This window comes from Cyprinus carpio, chromosome B3 (assembly GCF_018340385.1).
Source record: "Cyprinus carpio isolate SPL01 chromosome B3, ASM1834038v1, whole genome shotgun sequence".
NCBI classification, from domain to species: Eukaryota; Metazoa; Chordata; class Actinopteri; order Cypriniformes; family Cyprinidae; genus Cyprinus; species Cyprinus carpio.
The window spans coordinates 31,723,548-31,746,320 of record NC_056599.1 but is presented as its reverse complement, the minus strand read 5'-3'; the positions used below and the strand labels follow the sequence as shown (position 1 = coordinate 31,746,320).

At 37.5% G+C, this 22,773-nt stretch overlaps 1 protein-coding gene and 2 long non-coding RNA genes across 3 annotated transcripts; 1 reads left to right on the top strand and 2 right to left on the bottom strand.

The window, feature by feature from the left end:
- Positions 1 to 3,279: 3,279 nt before the first annotated feature.
- Positions 3,280 to 6,680, bottom strand: LOC122136891. Its single transcript, XR_006154380.1, has 3 exons — positions 5,646 to 6,680; positions 4,034 to 4,111; positions 3,280 to 3,869 (listed from the first exon to the last, which is right to left on the bottom strand). It is a non-coding gene; the product is annotated as an uncharacterized LOC122136891 (long non-coding RNA).
- A 1,181-nt stretch (positions 6,681 to 7,861) lies between these two features.
- On the bottom strand, positions 7,862 to 10,572 carry LOC109059828. Its single transcript, XR_002012641.2, has 4 exons — positions 10,047 to 10,572; positions 9,092 to 9,169; positions 8,882 to 8,986; positions 7,862 to 8,804 (listed from the first exon to the last, which is right to left on the bottom strand). It is a non-coding gene; the product is annotated as an uncharacterized LOC109059828 (long non-coding RNA).
- Positions 10,573 to 10,709: 137 nt separating this feature from the next.
- Positions 10,710 to 21,920, top strand: LOC122134015 (2-amino-3-ketobutyrate coenzyme A ligase, mitochondrial-like). Its single transcript, XM_042720796.1, has 9 exons — positions 10,710 to 11,013; positions 11,894 to 12,024; positions 12,110 to 12,202; positions 12,307 to 12,456; positions 19,466 to 19,620; positions 20,547 to 20,629; positions 20,775 to 20,946; positions 21,229 to 21,350; positions 21,456 to 21,920. The coding sequence occupies exons 1-9, from the start codon at positions 10,791 to 10,793 to the stop codon at positions 21,605 to 21,607; spliced, it is 1,281 nt and encodes a 426-aa protein (XP_042576730.1). The 5' UTR covers positions 10,710 to 10,790; the 3' UTR covers positions 21,608 to 21,920.
- The last annotated feature ends 853 nt before the right edge of the window (positions 21,921 to 22,773 follow it).

Genomic DNA, 22,773 nt, shown 5'->3' with positions numbered 1-22,773 from the left:
TACCACAGTGCACACTATAAAAATTAGTTTGTTGAATCAAGTTGGAAGAGGATGTGGTTTGTGGGTTTCAGTATTCTGAATGTTTCAATACAACAAAAAGAAAAGAAACAACAACAGCACTTATTTAGAAAATGTAAATGTTTGATTCAATAAAAATTTAAGAACAAAAAAATGTACTTTTTTTAAAAATGTAATTATTTAGAAAATGTAAATGTTTGATTAAGTGTTGTTTTTTTGTGAAAAACTCTTATTTACAATCTATTTACTTCCTCTTGCCCATATTTTCAGGAAATATGCTATCCATTTTCACTGCTATGCCAAACAACACCCAGCTCTAATTGTCTTCCAAACCATCTAGTTCAGTGGTTCCCAACCACATTCTTGGAGGACCCCCATCACTGCACATTTTGCATGTATCCTTAATCAAACATACCTGATTCAGGTCACCTGCTCATTAGTAGAGACTCACAGACTTGAAATGGGTGTGTCAGACAAACTAGACATGCAAAAAGTGCAGTGTTGGGGGTCCTCCAGGAATGTGGTTGAGAACCACTGATCTAGTTCTTTTCCTCCACCTTCCTTGACCAGGTGTTAAGCTGAAATTTAAGACTGGCTTTCAGTCAACTTTCTAAAACTTAACAGTGATGAAACTGAGGTCTTACTTATTGGTACAAAATCTACAGTAATTTGACTAAATTAGATTTTTTTTTTTTTACTGTGGATATCAATAATAATGCAATTTATCCTTCTCAGCTGGTTAGGAGTTTGGGTGTAATTCTGGATAGCACACTTTCTTTTGAAGCTCATGTCAATAATATTATGGGTACTGAGTATTTTTACCTGCGTAATATTAATTGCCTCTATCCCTCTCTCACAACAAATAATACTGCAGTTCTTGTTCAGGTTCCCAGTAAAATAATGCATTGATTTTAAACTTTTGGTTCTCGAATTTAGGACACTTCACAACCCTTCTTTACTGTATCTTACTGACCTTCTCCACATCTATACTCCTTCTTGCACTCTCAGCTCTTCACACTCGATCTCTCTTGAGTTGCCGCGTATACGTTTAAGCACCATGGGAGCAAGAACTATTCGTTTTGTGGCCCCTCGGCTATGGAACAATATATGGGGGAATCTTCCAATATACAGAACAGTGACCGCCTTCATACTTTTAAATCTTGTCTTAAGACTTATCTTTTTACCCAGGCTTTCTCATGACTTGCTCTTATTAAAGGGATAGTTCACCCAAAAATGAAAATTTAATGTTTATCTGCTAACCCCCAGGGCATCCAAGATGTAGATGACTTTGTTTTTTCAGTAAAACACAAACAAAGATTTTTAACTCAAACCATTCCAGTCTGTTAATGGAAGTGAATGGGAATCACCGCTTCGAGAGTCAAAAAAACATACACAAACAAAACCAAATTGGTAACATCGATAATGCACTTATAAGTTTGCGATCTGCCATAAAACAAGAAGACGCATCACACGCCAGCTGTCAAGAATGTGCTCAGGACAGTTCAGTCATTGCGGTGAATCAGAGGTAAAAATCTATAAATACTGTTCAGTTTCTTGCACAGACCAATCGTTTCATGTCTTTACACATCAATTTGTTGTCACAAGCCGCAGGGTTTAATTTGGTTTAGTTCCCATTCACTTCCATTATATGACTGACAGACTGCAATGGTTTGAGTTAAATATCTATGTTTGTGTTCTTCTGAAGAAACAAAGTCACCTACATCTTGGATGCCCTGAGGGTAAGCAGATAAACATCAAATTTTCATTTTTGGGTGAACTATCCCTCTAAGCTTTTATTGTATTTATGATGCATCTACTGTATGCAGTTGTGCTTTTGAATTTTGTAATGCTGGCAGGACTTGTTTATTTGTTGTTACTGTTTTTACCAATTTGGTTGCTGTAAGGTGATCGTGGGTGTTTAGAAAGGCACCATTAAATAAAATGACCTATTATTATTACTACTACATTTTAATAATGCACTCTTACAAATAAAGGTTTCATAAGGGGATTTTCACAGCAGTGTCATAGAAAACCCATTTGATCCACATGCACCACCATTAAAAATTCTAACATACTTTTGGGTTGCATATGCCTTTGCTACTGTGGTCCAACAGACAAGACCCTTCAAAAAAACCACATCAGACTGATGCTGTCATAATGCAGGATAACACACCATGTGACAGATTTTCGAGTACTAAATGTCAGTGTTGACATGTTAGTGGAATTTTTCTTTAATCATCAATGAAATCCATTGAGCATCAATGGCAGATTTCTTTATATAATGATTTCAGCATTATTTCTGATTGACTGCTGAGAGTTAAGATGACTTTATTAGAGTTAAATTAGTAGCTGTTATGAATACATAAAATAAACATATTACAAATGCCACTTACATTTTTATTAAATTTGTGGAAAAAATACATTCTTAATACATTCATTTAACAAAGGAAAAAATTGTCCAAAAAACAATTTACATAAAAATCTGCTGAAAAAAAAGTGGCAAAAAATTGTATTCCAAAAAACATAAATATCAGAACCCAAAAAGAGTTTTGACCAAAGTGCTTTAATTAGACAGATACAAACTTACATTAAAGCATAAAACAAAAGAAAACAAAGGAAAACAAAATAAAATTTATAAAGACTTCAGTCTTAAGGCAGGTTTTTAACAACAAAAAGATCTTTGGCTGAAATGGAAACTGACAAGACACAAGAATATCTAAGCTATGCCATGTGTAAAGTGCTGCAAGGAAGCTGTGGTTATAAGCCAAAGGCTGGAAACAAGTTTGCATTTTAGCACTTCCATTTCCAATTCTAAAGCTGATATTTACGTTTTATTCTGTGACATAAAATACATCAGTAAGATTCCTTGTGTGTTTTTTATGCTTTAATGTGTCTTGGAAAAAATGACTTGCTAACAAGTGGATAAATGAGACTACATTGGTTGTCACCAAACCATCTACAGCAGACAGGTTTAAAATAAACACTAAAGGAGTTGTCAGGAGATTCATGATGGTGGTGTTGAAGGCATGCGACCACAGTTTAGTTCATAAATAGCCTGTTTAGCTTTTTACTTCTGCTCATTGCATTTAGGCTTCAGAAGGCTTCATTTGTGAAGATTATCGTGGTGAACAAAACATGTAAGAATCTTAAACTTTTGTTTTTAGGCTTAAGGTTTTTTTTGTTATAAAGCATAATTTTTTGGAAAAAACCTGAAGTAAATTTAAACATTTGATGCAGGTTTTTTTTAGGTTATGGGGGTGATTTTAACTTCTGGGGTGGACTACAAAAATACATCACCTTTGCCCAGATTTTATGCACATTGCTGAGGCTCAATGTTGTTTTTGTTTTCTATAACTGTACAGCTGGGCTAAAAGTGACAATCTGTAATTTAAAATTGTAAAAGGTTTTAGACACTCATTTCCAATAAAAAAAATTCTCATCAAGTTTGAATACTCAAAGTTACAGTCGACTATTGTCAGAATAACAGTACCATGTGCTTGACTCAATTTTCCATTTCCAGTGTAACAAATGAACTGGAGGTAAATGCCCACTGCAGTTTTTACAGTCTGGCCCTTTTGGGAAAGTCTTGTCCTCCAGACTCCTGGAGAGCTGTTCCACAAAGTGGAGGCATGTGCTCCTAATATATGCACAGGTGGGGAAAGAGGCGGGGAGCCCATGAGCATCAAACCAAAGAATCACTAATAACACACGAGGCAATATTCATGTATTCACTCCTCCACACTAAACTCCAACGTCTTCTCCATAACTCTCAAACCATGGATGGACAGAGCTATAGGGGGCACTGGTGATGGCGGACACTGGATCTGTTTCCTCTTGTGAAAGTTTTATTTCTGGTAAGACATTTATATAGAATTTACTTTGCCTACATGTTTTCATTGTGTTTCTTACACTTTTGAATAACAATAACAAACACTGCAAGTTAAATGGTCTGTGAAACATTTTATGTTAGCCTTATACATTGAAATAATATTTTGGAAATCCATTAGCTACATACCAGAGTCATCAGTCACATGGCTGCACAGGAGTCTCCAGACTCCTACTAGTGGCCTCCAAAGACATTCAAACATGGTACCTGCAGTACAATTTATTTTAATATAGGTGCCTCTAACAAAAGCAAAGCAAAGCTTAAAGAGGTTTGCACAATGGACCCCTACTGAAAAAACAAACAAAAAACAATAGACACCATTACAAAATTTGTAATGATTTTACTGGTTATAATGAGACTCGTATTGGTTTTACTGGAAACTGTAATGGTCCCTGTGGGTTTTTACTGGTAACTGGTCACCTTCTATTGGTGGCTTGTTAAAACCAATAAATATTAATGGAATATGTCCCAAAACACACTACAGAAAACCATTTTTAATGGTTAAAAGTTGATTGTTTGTAATGGTATTTGAAGTGGTAACCGTTAGAATTTTCTGTGATGGTTTTATTATTATTTTTTTCTCAGTGCGCCACGCCTTTAAAATTCAAATATAGTAGTCAACATTTGAAGCGGATCAAAACCTTTCATCAAAGTTGTTCTAAAATCTTCTTGTGTTAGGACAACTTTGATTAACTTTTTTAATCCATTTCAAATGTTGACTACTGAAGCTACATGAGTGTCCACACGCCGAGGCACCATTGCATCCTGTTTAAAATCTTGTCGCTCCACTTATTTATTTTTCCATTTAAATGACAAGAAAATACAAAACACAAGCCCAAGCCAGACGCGATAAAATAGCGATTACGGTCATTTCAGTATAAGTTAGAGACTTTATGAGTTGGGCTATATGAGTTGCCCAGCAGAGAGAGAGAGGATAGAGTGGGAGTTAGGGTGATTTAGGTATAAGTTAGAGGAGGGGGGGGGGGGGGGCTACGGGGGGAGGGTGGGTAGAGAGAGAGAGAGAGAGGAGAGAGGGGGAGAGAGGGGGGCTGGATGGGGGAGGGGGGGGGGGGGGGTGGGTAGGGGGCGGTGGGGGGGGCTTAGGATGGGCGTGGGGGGGGGGGGGGAGGGGAGAGAGAGGGCTTAGGGGGAGGGGGGGCTGGAGAGGGAGAGAGAGAGAGAGAGAGAGAGAGAGAGAGAGAGAGAGAGAGAGAGAGAGAGAGAGAGAAGGAGCCCTGACAGCGCACGACAGGTTGTTTCGCAGGGTTTCGTAGTGTTTTCTATCAGGTTAATGATAATGATATTTGTTTATCTCCGAGAACTTACCTCTAACCCAACCCTCACGAAAACTATAAAAATCACTATTTAAACAGAAACCTAATTTGGACGGTTTATGAGGGTTTATTTTATTTTATTTTTTACTAGTGAGGAGGACACGTAAAATGTCCTCACTTGTCGTGATATTTCACTATGTAGCCCAAGTTAAGACATTCGTCCCTCGTACAAGCCTGTAGCTAAAACAAGTAGCCTACACTTAAACACTTTAAAGCAAACTTAAGATCTAATCAAAACGATCTATTTATTTCATTGATATGCATATGAATTAACAATTAACTTCAAAATAGTTATATTTATATATAAATAAGTTATAGCGGACAGAAAGCAGAACAGAAATAAAAAGTGCCAGCTTATATATGACAAGCGTTTAATAAGATAATGTAATTAAAAGTACAGTTCTCACCCTCGTGATTGATTTCCATGTCGGTCACAGAATTATTACTTTAGTAATTTCTTACGATCTTTAAATAAGCGACAGGATGCTGCAAATTTCCCCGGATAGTGCCATATGCACTACAGCTCGTGAAATAAGAGATCGATGTTGTGAGGTTTTTAGAAGAAGGCGTGAAAGTCATTGAGAGATTTGTGGGAAGGAAGTTCGCGTGTGAAAAGTTCAGCTATTGGTGGGGTGTAATGTTATGTGAACCAATGGTTGGAGAGCTGTCTGTTTTGAAGGGGTTATTTTGGGGCAGGAGGCTGCCTTAGTCGACGATTTTCTCGCCTGCGGTCTGTTGCGAAATACAGACAGTCCTTTCAAACAGGACGCGGCTTTGTTCGGTGCAGCTTGGGGAGCGCAAGCCATTTAATGAATGGGTTTCATAGCGCAGCGCGCTTTCCGCTTCCTGTGTGAAAGGGCCTTCAGAAGTGTGCTGCGGAGCTCGCCCCAGTGCGGGCTTACCAAGTTACCAATGCTTCGGGAAAAGCTGCATTTTGGAAGAGTTTTGATTTGATTACCACGACAAACAGTGAATCAATTGATCATGTGCAGTGCAAAAAACGCACGCAACAGGCTAAAGCTTGGCGCAAAGCCCCAGCAAAAGTAATTACCATGAATGTGTCAGGGGGAAATAGTAAGGAGATACTGAAATAATAATTAATAAATTAGTGTTTTCTGAGTCCATGTGCAAAGATGATGATCATGACCCGCCATCTCCTCATTGGACGCGCCTTTAGAGGGAAATGCATATTTACGGATTTTATAAAATCCATGAAAAGTGTTTTTGTGTTGCAATGGGCTCTGTATTCAGACACTCTTAGGTAATAGAGCTATAATAATATGTGTTGGACTATTCAATGACTGTGGACTGTTACTGCCCCCTTGAGGAATTACGGAGTATGCTAGAATGTGCTATAAAGACAAAGTGCGTCATAAGAATCAGATATAAATAGAATCTAGCTATTTGCACTTAGTGTAAATAGCATATCACTAAAAACACTGCTATTTACAACTGTGACCACGAGCGCTTATCAGGATCAACTAAATGCTGGATTTTCAAAAGTATGTGAAATATTTAAAGTTCGCAACATAGAATATTGAAAATATGTCCGAGAGTTTTATACAACCGGTCTGTTATTGTGGCGACATTTCCACGCCTCGTAACGTGACGATGAACTAAACGATCTGTGATTGGTTGCTTGACATGTCGGTCAAACGGCCTCATGGGCGGGGCTTGGCCAGTGAAAGCTGCCATAGATTCTGAAGGTCTGGCTACGCGAGACTATGAGTCTAATAGCGCACATTTATAGGTTATAGGTTAAACATTTAAACTAACATTGTGATATGCTTGAACTGTCTTATATCTATAGATTTTATTCTAGGCAAGTTGTAATGATTTGAGAAAGCTAAACTGGTCAAACATATGATCAACTCACTGTCTGCCGCTGGCCGCTTGGTCGTTACTTAAAAAAAAAAAAACAACTTACATTTAACGAACAAATAAGTGCTCCAAACGTTTTTCTAAATTACCTTAATAAAAAAAAAAAGAACTGAAATAATCACTTTGACATTACATACAAAACTGAGCTATTTTAGCTAAAACAGTAGAATAAGCTACTTTGGGAGAAGGTGGGGGAAAAAAGACTGGCTCGAGTCGAACTCGGGCAAAGAATTCTGATGATCTGTCGGACTCAGGCCGGTGATGTGTGGTAGTATGGGCTGTTTTGGGGTATGTTTGAGGCCCGTTTTTCAAATTATAAATCACATCAGAAAAACATTTATTTTTAATAAAAATTCAGGAAATAATCAAAAAGTTAAAAATAAAGTATCAGGTATAGGTCTAGGGCTTTTGTCCCAATTAGGTGGCATCTATTTAATAATTTGAAGTTATTATTGCATACTGTTTTATAATGTATTACAATGCTGAGGTGCAGATAATTGCTACTATTTGCAATAAGTAATTAGCAGAATATCCTGCTATTTTAACATAATATAAATAGAATCTAGCTGTTTTTTTTTATTGTTGTTAGTATGTTTTATCATGCGAACACCTTGAGCTCTTCAACTGAGATTAGTTAGACAAGACACAATCTTAAACCATCTGAGACCAGCCATCCATCTTATGCTGAATTAGCAGGTTTTAAGCAGAATGATCTCACATGAGGCAAACTCAACAAACATGGTGTTTTTGAATTATGCATTTATTATATCAGACTGCTAAGGCAGCGAGGAAGATACATTAGACATTGATTTACATTATTTTAACATTGTTTTCAATGATTACCTAATATGCCAGATTTATGTATACATTCAAGCATTTCATACCAAGTCTGAACAGACCACCCTTTTACAGCAGACATAGTTAAAAAACAACTTACATACATGTAACATAAATATGACTTTTATTTTAAAAAACAATAACATTTGACATTAGTAACGTTTCACACCTTTACACAAATCCTCCACAAACTCAAGGTGGGGGACGCCAGGGGCTTGTACCAGGATGGTGGCTGAACAAACTCAGGGTTACAGAATTATTTTTGAGTTGACAAAACCAAACCAATCCAATCCTGCTTTGATGGTACCATGACGCTGATCAACAACTTTTTCTGTCTGCATAATTTGGAAGCTTGATGCTTTTGATTCTTTTGGAACTATTTTCTTTGAAAGAAGAAATATTCTTACGTACTGGTCTTTAAAATACTGTTATTGAACTTTGGTATTAAAGGAATATCACACTCGCAATTGTGTGCTGTATGCCAGCCCTGATATTCTTGCTTATGATGAAGAAGAAATGAATGAGTGACTGAATTCATTTGACATTAAAAATCTCAACACTGTGGGTCAAATTAAATCTTAGCGACAACATGTGGCAGGGCTCCCTATTACCATTAAACAGGTAAGATTATGCTAATGCTGCTTTGCATGGACCAAACCAAATGTAGGTCCAGAGCTCCTTATTTAAAACTGGGGTGAGAGTGTCAGTAACTCTGCCCCACCTTGACATCAGCTCATCTCGGGAATTAGCAACAGATCTGGCTGGGGAAACAATGATTTCAAGGGTGCCAATCCTCCATCGTATAAATGCTAAACTTAAAGCCTTTTCTTAATCTTGATCCAAGTGTTCTGGATAGAAAAAGAATGGAAAGGCCATTAGCATTGTACAATTTAATACTTCAACACAATGTCATCATGTGTCTCACCTGTCTAAACCGTCCTGATAATACCTCCACCTTTACCATAATCCCATGGTCGTACAGTGCTTACATCAAGAAATGGCGCCGTTTCTTCAACTGAGAGCTGAACTTCTGTTAACGCATTACATAATCACATTAGCTTCGGTCAGGATGTTTAAAATGTGTTAGTAATAAACTATTATTTTTAATTTCTTAAAGAATATTATTGGTACACACCAGAGTTGTCATGTCCACAGCAGCACAGGAATCTCCCGGCTATTCTTAGAAGCCACCATAAAAATCCAAATATTATAGCTGTGGTGAGAAATACTTAAATTAGGACAATTCATAGAAAGTCAATCAAATATAAATCTGATCTTGATTTCCCATTTTACATGGTAATACTCGCTTCAATTAATAGTTGTCAAAAATTTCATTTATTGTCATATAGAGTGCTTAAAAGTTTCTTGGCCAGTGTCTGATGATGCTTTAATGTCATTGCTTATCCATTTAAGCATTTTTTAATTGCATAAATTCGCTTGGAATGGCGATTATTATAAGTTTCTATTAATAATGTCGTCCATCTTGTTAAAAACAGTACAGGAAGAAGCAAATATACAGTACGTGTGAGCAAGACATAGTTTGAATGTTTTTGCATGGATGGATAAGAAAGAATATGTCTTGTGTTTGTTGTTTCTTTCCTTATTAATTTCATTCCTATTTGTTGTTTAAAGTTCGGTGTTTCGTTTTGTCTAGAATCACAACACGAACGCATTTGGATTTCCCGCGAACAGCGAACGAACGCCCCCCTCTGACGTGTCTGTACCGTCAGGAGGAGGAGTCTGTACCAGATCGCCTCACACAATAAATCGTTAACAAAATTAATTTAACGTTAGTTGTTTGAGTGTAATTATACTAAAAACTAACATTTGTTCTGACCGAATTTCTGATGTATTAAACAATATATAATTGTAATTTATATGCTACCTAACGTCGATTTGGCAGAAACACGAGGTGCACATAAATTAAATACTTGTAATTAGTCTAATATAAAACTAGATTATAATAACCAATAAAGTACTATAAATAACCCGAACTGCTGTATGTTCGTAATGGCTGCAAGTACAATATTATTTTTTGTTATAAAGATAAAAATGGAGGGAAACGCTATAGTTTCATAAAAGCTACTTACCTTTTAAAGTTTCCCCCTCTCACTTTACTGCAAACCATCGCCTTAAAGGAGGTCCAACACAGTGCTAAAAAGGTTAAAAAACTACGTTGCCATGTTTTTACAAACATTTTCATAATCCGACTCTTCTGCAGAGCGCTGTTGTTGTTGCATTGCCAGTTGCAAGATATTACCGCGAAAATGACGTGCTCTTGTGCACCCACCAGTTCAAGCTGCACACGTTGCACACACACACACACACACACACACACACACACACTGGTCAACCGGAAGTTTCCCGCGAACTGATCCTGTCGAACATTTCCTTTTATCTGGTTCTACATTCGCCCATTCATTTTTATGACCTTTTCCAACCACATCAGATGCACAAAAGAGCTTTCATTAGTAGTTGCTGACAATTACATATTTTTGCAAGCTGAGAATATTCTATCTATATATCTATCTATCTATCTATCTATCTATCTATCTAGAAAGCTAAAGCGTGTGTAAGCTGCTGGTGAGGCATCATATTTCGCTGCTGAAGAGTTACACAAGCTGTCTGTAAGTCATATTCAGCAGCCTGTGTCTTTAAATCACGGAAACCTCAGCTGCGCTCTCATTGGACAGAGAGTGCACCGCCCGCTCGCGTAAACACGTCTGAGTGGCTGATATGTCGACGCCCATGTAAATTACATATATCCGCCACAACGTCACTTTCCCAGTCCCAATACTTCTACTGTACGGACTGTGACAGATAGTGCTGGAGAAATGTCCCTTCGCACCGCGGCTCGTCTCCTCAGCGCTCCCCTCAGGAGGGTCGCACAGCCCCGCGCTGCTGGTGCGAGCAGAGCGTACGCGGCCGCGGCTCAAGCGGCGCTGTCGGTGCTGGAGAGCGAGCTGGACGCGATCCGGACAGCGGGCACATGGAAGGGGGAGCGGGTGATCACCTCCAGGCAGGGTCCGCGGATCTCCGTGGACGGCAGCAGAGGCGGTGAGCAGCACAGCAGAGCCAAAGAAACAATTATAACACAACATAATCTGTGATTAATACAACAGAATGGTATGATTAGGCTGCCTGTGCATTACTGGAGGCAGTCAGTCAATAGCATGATGCTGTTTTATGTTTCTACTTTGCTGCATAAACAAAAAAAACCTAATTATGACAACAGCGGTTTCCCCAATAAAATTCAACAAACAATAAAATTATGTGAAGTAAATTGTTGGCTGAATTTATGCTTTATATTATTCGAAAACTTTTCTAAAGGTTTATGTTTAGATACTTGAAATGCGTAGTGCAGACAAAAAATATTGCCTTTTTTTTTTTTTTTACTGAATTTATTGTTATTTTAAGATTGTAAAGGTTTTTGTGTTTATGTAAATGCCCTATTCTATTTTATAGCAAAAAAGAAACTTACTGAATTTATGATTCTCAATTTTTTTAAACTCTTCTAAAGGCTTATGTTTTGGTGCCTGAAATTAGTGGCGCAGAGTAGACAAAAACATTATATTTACTAATGTTATATACACTAACAGCAGTATTAATATAAAAATGTATATTTATTGTATGCAAAATTATAAATATATTTATTATATATTTCATATTATTATATATATTTTAATACAATTGAAGTTAAAAGTTTGGACTCATATGACTGAATTTATGTTTATTATCATCTTACAAATCTTCTTAAAGTTCTATGAGTAGTTCTCTATTTACTAACGTTTTATATTATTTATTAAATTACTTTTTGTAAGTGTGTAATGTCCAAATGTGCAATGCACAACTAGCAGAGCTGAATAGCTCAAATAAAAGATTTTATTTTTTGTTTCTCTTCATCTTCTGATCCCATATTTCTCTCTTTTTGTTTCAGACATATTGAATTTCTGTGCAAATAACTACCTGGGTTTATCCAGTCATCCGGAGGTGGTGAAGGCAGGAATAGAAGCCCTGCAGAAGTATGGCGCTGGCCTTAGTTCAGTTCGCTTCATCTGTGGCACACAGGTGAGAAAAAATACTGTATTTGAACACACTGATAGCAGTGCTTATTGATGCCTTCAGATATATCTGTTAACTGTCTGTTCTCTAGAGCATCCACAAGAACTTGGAAGAGAAACTAGCCCAGTTTCATGAAAGAGAAGACTGCATTCTGTATGCGAGCTGCTTCGATGGCTGCTTTGGTGTGCTTTGATGTTTGTTTTTGAGGTATGTTTTTATGTTATACTGAAGTAAATTGTGAAGCTAGAGTGTACAATTTAAGATTACACTGTGAGATTATTGCTTTAGGTCCTGTTGGGTCCTGATGATGCAGTATTGTCTGATGAACTAAACCACGCCTCTATATTCGCCGCTGTCTTTCGATTGTGCCGTGCCAAGAGGTTCCGCTACAAACACATGGATCTGAATGACCTGGAAGAAAAGCTGAAAGAATCACAGGTAGATTACTGGTTTTCATGCAAATCAGAGGTTGCACTGCAAGCTTCAAGTGGTTTATGCACATGGTGATATTTATGTTATGACTGTGTGTAGATTACTGGTTTTCATGCAAATCAGAGGTTGCACTGCAAGCTTCAAGCCTCAGTCCTTGCATGAGCTCATGGAAAGAAGTAATGAACATAAGCCTTTTAGTCTGCTCACAAACTTCTTCTCTTCGTTTATTATTACATTCACACATTATATAGTTGCATTGCAAAGGGTGGTGTAGTGGTTTATCCAATAAGCATTGTACACTACACCATATAGGAATGTCTAGAAAACAAGGGGGTTTCCCTCCTGCTGCCTCTAGAGCCCGTACATCTGTATGTTATATAGAATGGAAGTATGGCCAGGAAGTTCTGGACATATTAGGCATACACTTGGCCAAGGATACTTCAACTCTGAGCAGAAGGACAGACCGATGTTGGTAACCTTCGGGCCTATAGCCCCCGTCCTGGTCTGAACATCTGAACTCATGAGGAAATATGCATGTGTGTACATACATTGAGGTATAGAAAGAGAACACAGAAGGGAGGAGGGAGCAAGACAGACAAAAAGGAGTAAGAAGGGAGGAGGGATTGCAGAGAGGCACAAAAACATCTGGCAGAGAGCATAATATAATCTAACAGTTCCCCCATTTGTTTATATAATAAACAACATAGGCTCTCTGCCCAATTCCCCTTCTCTTAACATTAGCTCAGCATTTTTCTCATTCCACTTAAGATCAGCACATTCAACAGTTCTATTCATCAACACACTCACGAGCATCCTTTACCAACTTGCGAACCAAGGCAAAAATCATTCTGAGTGTTCGCTACTTCCCTTGCCTTATAATTCCTAAGCATTCCTAGACATATTCAGTAAACCTTTATCAATCAGCATCAATCAACCTTGATCAAACATTTACCATCCGCCTCATTATGAGGGTTATTGTGGAACAAAATATTCCCACTATAACACATTTTTTCCTTTAAACATAATCTGTTCATTTTGCAGTGCAGGTAACTGTAAGCCTTGTAGCTTTCCCTTGGCCTCAATCTTAACAATATGATTGGCTAGTCACTACTACATGTATGTTCTTAGCAAATGTGTGGTGTATCTGCATTATCTAGCCAATTTTCCTCACCCATATTTACAAGGGAACATGTACAGGTGAGCAAGCTTTCTGTACAGCCAGGCATATTACCAGTTAAGCAGCCATGGCCTAATACTTTTAGTATTATTCTTACAAATTCTGGTTTCCTACACATAATTCTCTATCAAAACATAATATATTAGACTGCAAAAATTTAAATGCTTTTCATTACATTGTTCACATCTTTGGTTTCTAAAAATACCTCTTTATCCCCAACTGGATATGCTTAATGTATGAGACCTTAACCAGGACAGTCAGATTCGGGCCAATATAACTAACCCCTAATGTCACCTGGATGTCTGCTGGGTTGCTGACTTACTATAGCTCTCAGGTTTATAATGTCAGGTGGACTTCTAGAGGTGGTCCAATTTTTCATCTAGTCTCATTTTGTGCTGCACTTTTAATTTTAGCTTGTGTTATTAATAATTCTAATGTAAAAAATCAAGTTAATCTAACAAATTAACTCTATTAAAGTCTATATCAGTGCTATAGACCTATGCAGTAACTCAAGTCAACTACTAGAACAACAACATTATCAGTAATGTCAATCAAATACACAAAAAATAAATCTTCTGATAAATGTAAACCACATCATAATCTCTTCGTTCCATGCTGTATCAGAATGAGGTCAGGATCAGGATGATTTAATCAGTCTCTTTTCCCTGCTAAGAGTTGCTCCTCAATCTTCCCTTGATTCCGGCAGGATCTTAATCAGTTGGAGCAAACAGCGGGCTTTTAAGCCACCAGTTGAGTTTGCTCATTCTCCTCGCTGGTCCCCCTAAGGGGACTCTTCTGCCCCTGCCTGGGTTAGAGGCACACCTGGTGTGAACTCAGGATGTTCCTCCTTTCAATGACAAGGAACACCAAAGCCATGTATATCGCTGTCTCATCAGACATTCCAGATTAGCAGAGTAAACCATCCTTGATATCAGAAGAACTACCTATACCTGTGATAGGAGATCTTAAAATGCTTTTGTTAGAAACAACACATTTACTCATCACCCAGTCGATCCTTTATGTAGTGACCTGTGAGGAAAAAAATCGTGTGGACTGAGGGCTGTCTATTTTCCCAATAACACCAGTAAAGTGAGAGGACTAGAACCCATATCATTCCAATTTCAATCAATATCATTTATTTCTTTTTCTTTTTTTTCCATCTGATTTCTTTCCTCTTCCCCCTGTATACCACGTCTAAGTGGTATACACTAAAGTTCAATTCAACTCAACTCAATTATTTCTGTGTTTGTTTCAAGGTATCTCACTATCATCAAATACTTTCTGAAACATGACCTTTTTATTCAGGCTTTTAAGCTATTAATATCAGTTTTTCTTTGAAACACTCAGCCCACATGTAACATGTTAACAAGCACAATATATTTCATACATCTGACACATAATCAGTTTGATGAAGTCCGTCATGACATCCTGAAAAGGGAAAAAATAAAAAGTTAAGTTTGGGGTGGACAGAGCAAACCTTCTTGCTCTGCCTTCCCATGTTTTAACCCTGCGCAGGTGTGGCACTTTTTCTTTACCTGCCACTTAATATCCCAAGCCAGGATAATTAGCCAAATTAATCCATAGCCATTATTTTCTTGGGCATAATCTACCTTGTGTGCCCACTTATAAAATTTTGAAACAGCTGTTCATGGCAGTTTGTCTGCCTTGGTGCACCATCACTCACACACTTTCACACACTCTCACACCCCACTCTGGCCAGAGCATCTCTTTTCGTCACTGTCTCCACAGACAGTGAATTGAATGGGGAATGTCAGTTTCTAGGGTGGAATACCACCAAGTCTCTTCTCGAATAAAACAATTTCGGTACCGACAGAAGCTACTCAACGTAGGCACTGTGGCATTCCCCTTGCAACAGTGTCTAAACGTTGGACTATAAACCGTTGGATGATGTCCATCACAATGGGGTTGAATTCCTCATCGCGTTCATACCCCCAAAATTTTACATTGTTTTGTCAAAATAATCTTTTAGGCCTAGGCATGCCATTATTGAAAGAACCAATTTTAATTTTAATTTAATTTTCTTTTTAATTTCTTAATTTTCTTAATTTTCTAATAAATTATCTGTGTATTTTAGTTTTGTCTTTACTAGTTTTTTTCTATTGCTCATGAGCTGCTCTTAAAGATCGGAGATCTCCACATAATCTTGGATTCATGGCCAAAAAAACACTTACATCATGTGACCGCTTTCTCTGGGTATGACAGCATTTTGTATTTTGACAAGTTTGGAATTTTAAAACTTAAATTCAGCCCTAAGAAATCTATATTTACCAAGATGGAGTGACTAGTATCATTGTTTTACAATTAATATTTTGATCTTGGACACTTTGTGCCCTCTACTCCCCTATGTTTTAAGGAATCTTGGAACATCTCTGTTTATCAGCTTTACAAGAAGCTCCGTCTTTACATCAGAGTCTAAACTCTCCCTGTATTTCACAGTAAGTCCTCTCTATGCTAAATCCAGTCCAAGTTTTTAGCTGATTGAGAAATCAAGCAAACAGTTAACTTCTTTCATAGGGCTGGATTGGTGCCTATTAAAAGAAAGCAGTTTGTTGTTAGTTAAACAGCTTACAAAGAACTGCTATTAGACCATTGAATTATCAAGTTGCAAATTAATATGACAAATCAAAATCTGAGGCGGTCTCTGTAGTGGTCACTGTATATGCAGTACCTGCCCACGAGGGAAAAGATGAAAGTCTCTGAAAGTCATTTGAACAGGTCTTGGCTGTTTTAGTGTCTTTTCCTTCTGCAGTGTCTTCCAGTCTGTCACTTGGTGATGAGGATATGATGGGGCATCGGACGTTTTTTTGACTCGGGATGCAGTTATCTTCCGCTCTGCCTCTCATGGCAGATGTCTGCAATGTTTTCAGTCTTTCTCCATTCCAGCCCCCTCCCAGAAGTGTCAGATTCCTCTTACAGGGGGTTTAGCCGATCGCTCCTCAGCTTTTCCTGTTCTTCACAGCCATAATGCCTCTTTCTTTCTTCATGTTGTATCGCCCTTTGGCAGCTGCCCAAGATGTCGTCTTGTTGCTTCTATAAAATGAACACTCAAAGAACCGCATTATAAACTTTGACCACAATTGCATATAAGCAATCTCTGGTATGGTCAGTCATCTTGTGCAACTGTCCAAAATTTAAGGAATCTCATCCAGTTAACAATATATATATATATATATAGCAGTTCTTTGGTTTATTTTAATAAGCAAGTTCTTCTTTGCTGGAAAAGTGCAAGCAATTCCTTGTTTGCAGAATGCAGAAAAGAGCAGTAACCTATTCTATCTCTGATATGAGCATTTATGAGCATTATACTTCTATAATTCTTATGAATACATCAGCATGATGCATTGTATTATAACTTCAGACTGAAATCTTTTTTCTTAATCTAAATTATTAGCTTAATACGGCCGTTTAAAATAGTCACTCAATCTTGTTCCCATTGATCACAATGCACAAGTTATTTTAGTTAACACAAAAACTATAGTCTCAATCTCCACAATGTATCACATTTCAGGCTGTCCCCCAGAGATAACGGACACACAAACTTCACTCTTGTAAAGATAAAATGTAATGCAAGCTATCTCTTTGAAAACATCTATTTATCATTATATTACTTGTTTATTCATCGATATAATTCCCTTGTGGCTCCCACTTTTCATATAAACTAGCCTTTAACATTTCAGAGCCAATACTTAACTCAAATATCCTAAAAAAAATCTGCCAAATCATCTAAATATAGTTTTCATTTTCTCCTCTACACATTGCCATCCCTCTGATCAACAATCCTGTCCTAATTTTGGCTTTGTTGGTTACTGACATATAGGCGTGCTTCCATTTCCCTTCATATTGCGCAAAATGACATTGCGAATTGAAAATACGCCTAATGGAAACACCAATTTAAAAAAAAAAACTTGCTGTTTTTACTCATATTTTATATTTTATTATTAAAAAATTAATAATTCGCAAACCTGCTGTGGAAACAGGGTTTTCGCATTTACATGTTACATGCCTTATGTAAAAAGTCATATGATAATTTTTCAATGTACTATAACCTCCAAAAAACATTTCATACGTTCCGGTATAAGGGTTTTCCCCTACCATAATGCTTAGACAATTTTACACTGCACACATCTGCGATGCAATTTGGCTCTGATACAGCCACTGAAGCTGATCGCAGCCACTCTAGTCAATGCTTGTGTTTGCTCAAGCCGCGACACGGATGTCTCTGAAGCAGCTCTCAGCTGTAAAGATACATGCATACGCCTCCTTTGAATAAATATAGCCAAAATCAGTTGCCATGACTTATCGCGAAGTGGTAAAATATTACGTTTTAGAAGCATAACCTTGGTTAATGGAAACACTGTCATTTCACAATGCTTTTTTTTAATTTAATTTTATTTTTTTTTTTTATTTTTTTTTATCGACATTTATAAAATATCAACAAAGTTTTGCGCAAATCTGTAATGGAAACCCACCTAGTGCCTCCTAAAATAGCAACTCACTGATCAAACACAGCTGAGAGAGAACAAAGCAAGAGTAGATTCGTTTCAAAACTTCACTAAATCCAAGTGAACTTAGAATGGCAAATAGCCATTAGATGAATGTGCACTAAACAATTTGATGGAACACTACTCTGCTGTTTCACCCATCCTGTATAGATCAAGGGACATACATAGACAATTAAAAGAATTGCGATTTATCAGTTTATTGGTTTTAGTGCCTTGCAAGGACTTCACAAAACTCTCAAATCATTTAAAAATCCTAAATCTAGGAAGGACTGAGAATGTCAATGTGAGAATAGGTAACAAAGATAGCCTTTCACGAAGCGTCCATTCGCTTTTTAAGAATGAGTAATGAAAAAAAGTTATCTATTGCGAAACTTCTATTCTAATAACAGTCGGTCGCGACCCGATACTGTTCTTCCCGTATGTCTTACACAGTACGAGGATAACCCACTCTGCCAAATATGACAGAGTCCAAATTCACGGCACGAAAAATATGTTCAATTTCTTAACAGACAGTAAGAATAATTAAAGATTATTCCTCACCTGTCTGCAGAAATCCCGGACGAGCCCCCACTGTTAAATAACACATAATTCTGTCTTTATCTTTTCGATGCCGTCCGACCATTCTCAGTCCTTGCATGAGCTCATGGAAAGAAGTAAATGAACATGAAGCCTTTTAGTCTGCTCACAAACTTCTTTCCCGTTTATTATTACATTCACACATTATATAGTTGCATTGCAAAGGGTGGTGTAGTGGTTTATCCAATAAGCATTGTACACTACACCATATAGGAATGTCTAGAAAACAAGGGGTTTTCCCTCCTGCTGCCTCTAGAGCCCGTACATCTGTATGTTATATAGAATGGAAGTATGGCCCAGGAAGTTCTGGACATATTAGGCATACTCCTTGGCCAAAGGATACTTCAACTCTGAGCAGAAGGACAGACCAAACTCAATAACCTTCGGGCCTATAGCCCCCGTCCTGGTCTGAACATCTGAACTCATGAGGAAATATGCATGTGTGTACATACATTGAGGTATAGAAAGAGAACACAGAAGGGAGGAGGGGAGCAAGACAGAAGAAAAGGAGTAAGAAGGGAGGAGGGATTGCAGGAGAGGCACAAAAACATCTGCAGAGAGCATAATATAATCTAAGCACTGCAAGCTTCAAGTGGTTTATGCACATGGTGATATTTAAATAATATGACTGTGTTTTGGCTTGAAATGTCTCCATTTAGAAATGTCTCCAAGTAATTACAAATATTTTTAGAAAATGATTGAGTTTCTGGGTTCATGCACTGTATTTGTTTATTTACAGTCCTCTCGTCTGAGGTTGGTGGTCACAGACGGCGTGTTCTCCATGGATGGTGACGTGGCTCCTCTGCAGGGTATCTGTGATCTGGCTGAGCAGTACGGTGCCTTGGTCTTCATTGATGAATGTCATGCCACGGGATTCTTGGGTCCCCGTGGTCGGTGAGTATACAGAAAGAAAAAAAATGTTAGCAAAACAATCAGGTTCGGAAAAATAAAAATGCAATTCATGTTCTCCATCAGGGGTTTGATTTTTAATAACATAAAAACTGTTAAAGACAGACCCACTGTGAACTACAAGGTTGTCAAATTGATCATATATGCTTTTTTGGAAGTCATCAGCTCACTTTATTTGAACGTCTTAATTAAATAATCATGTTTAACAGTAAAATGTATGGTGAAAAACTACATTTACCATGATTCTGTTGAAAAAGCCCCACCAATAAGACAATCAAAACAAACAAATTGCTACAAAAGAGCTCTGTAGTGACAATGAAGCACTACAAAATGAATCAAATGGTTTAAATAACTGTGTTAATATATTTATATATATATATATATAGAGAGAGAGAGAGAGAGAGATATTCTTTCAGCTTTTCTTCCAGGTAATTCAGGCGCATTTGTGTAAATGTATATATGTATGTATGTATTTTAATATTTTGTAATAAACATAAAATGCATTGCTTCTTTATGTACAATTAACAGCTTTAAATCAATAGTTTTATATTTATCCATCGTTTTAATAGATTATCATTACCAACACTTTATGAAAGTAGTTCTATCCCTCACTAACTAAGTACACAGTCTTGTACTTTTGCCTTTTTTCCGAATTTCAAATTTTTTATATATTTTTGTTCAAATCAAAGTTTTTAATGTAGTGATTCGTCTTGTAGCTGGTTGATTTGGTTCATGGCTTTATTATCTTTAATGAATACGCTTTCTAAAAAGCCCTATGGGGAATTATTTTTTTTTCCAGAATGAAAGCAACAGAAAAATGAACAGGCATCGACGCACTCTATGCCGAAATATTATATCATATCATATTATATTATACTACAAGTGAATGTTCATGCATTTATTTCCCACAGAGGAACAGATGAGTTGCTGGGAGTGATGGACAGGGTTCACATTGTGAATTCCACTCTGGGAAAAGCACTAGGAGGAGCTGCTGGTGCGTATAAATATCAGACATCATCTTTACATAGTCAAGCTTATATGTCAGGAAAAATAACACATTAAATCGCAACATTTCTTTGCTAAGAAGGCTGAAGCAATTTCAGTCCTTTCAAACGTGTATTTTTCTAACTCTGTGTCAGGTGGTTACACCGTCGGACCCAAGGCTTTGATTGAGCTTCTGAGACAGCGGTCTCGTCCGTACCTCTTCTCAAACTCCCTCCCTCCTCCTGTAGTGGGCTGTGCCACCCGTGCTGTGGAACTGCTGCTGGCATCCAATGAAATCGCTCAGTCCATGGCAGCTAAAACCATGAGGTTGGACTGGAGTGGGCGCTCTGTGATATTTGTAGATTGGATTATACCCTTTAGCTTAATTGCGTTACTGCTCTCTTTCTGTGGAAAGTAAATAAGCAGCAGAGTTAAAACAAACAGAGTGTGCTGTTAAAAGCAGCAGTCTGTCTGCAGTCAAAACAAAAAGAGCTGACTTTAGCTGGTTCAGTATGAAAGTATGAATGCTTTTAAGAATAAAGGATTTTTGGAGTTCATTCAGCTAATGATAACAATGGTCTATTGTGTGCCTTTTCTTCTTTCCAAAAGGTTCAGAAACAACATGACCCAGGCAGGGTTCACCATTTCTGGCACAGCTCATCCTATCTGTCCTGTGATGCTGGGAGACGCTCGTCTGGCTTCGCTTATGGCTGATGATATGCTAAAACTGGGTAAGAAATCAGGCATATATAGTCAATTTAAAAAAATTTCTACAAAACAAATTATGCAAGCCCGGCAGCCTGTTTAAAACAATGGTTTTCTCACTTTGTCATCAGGAGTGTATGTGATCGGTTTCTCCTACCCAGTCGTTCCCAAAGGAAAAGCCCGCATTCGAGTCCAGATCTCTGCGGCTCACACTGACGAGGACATTGATCGTGCCGTAGATGCCTTCATACAGACCGGCAGGAAGCATGGTGTCATTTCCTAATGTCAGCAACAGAACTGACAATGTTGTGGACTATTAGAGTGAGGTTCAAGTTACATATCATAGCAAAAAAAATGCTACTGCGATCAGCGAAAGTCAAAGAATATGTGTATTTTTTCGGTATTGAAAGAATAAATGACTTTCTCTATGATTAATAGTTGCTTGTTTACAGCAGTCTTCTACACCAGCTATATACCAAATGTGTCTTGACTTTTTTCAGCTAAGACATGTCACATTAGCATTATTAGCACGTTTGTACAACACATGCTCATGCTGCAGCTGTCCATAGGTGGGTAAAAATAAAAAGGTTATGCCATTTAATGTCTCCTGGATTATTTACATGACCCAGGAAGGGTTCACCATTTCTGGCACAGCTCATCCTATCTGTCCTGTGATGCTGGGAGACGCTCGTCTGGCTTCGCTTATGGCTGATGATATGCTAAAACTGGGTAAAAATAAAAAGGTTATGCCATTTAATGTCTCCTGGATTATTTACATGAGGGTAGCTGACTACTTAAATGTGCTCCTTTCATAACCCACAGAATACAAGTCCTGAAATATTCTCTGTCTCTCATACAGCTGTATAAAATCAGACCTTAATCTTGAAGTTGAATAAACAAAAAGTCCATCTGTGCAGTGCAATGTCCATACAAACAATTTATCCAACAACATGCCAACAGGGGGCATATTTTCACAATTGAAAACTGACATTATATGTCACAACAGCCTATTACAGACCTTTTTAATGACAAAAAGTCAAGCAATCAAGAAACAATTCATGCAACCGCTAAAATGTGAAAGTAATCTAAATGTCTAAAAGTTATATAATGTAATTAAGTTATGTAATTTAGGTATTGAAATTTACAAGTAAAACTCTTTTCCTGACAACACAGTTCAAGTTTTAAGCTACTTTTATTTCATATCTGACTTTAGCAGTCTGTGTGTCAGCTTGGTTTTGGGTTCACTTGTTTATCTGATTTTAGTTTTATTTTTGTCAGCTTGGTTTTGGGTTCACTTGTTTACGAAACTGTTTATAATTATTCACATTTATTTTTATATAAAATAGATTTTGTTGATAGAACTGTTAGCTTGCTAGTCTCCGTTCAACAAAAGCTGAAATTCCGCGCCAAACAGAACAGCTAGTTCCGGTCGCTGCGCTTTGCTTGGTG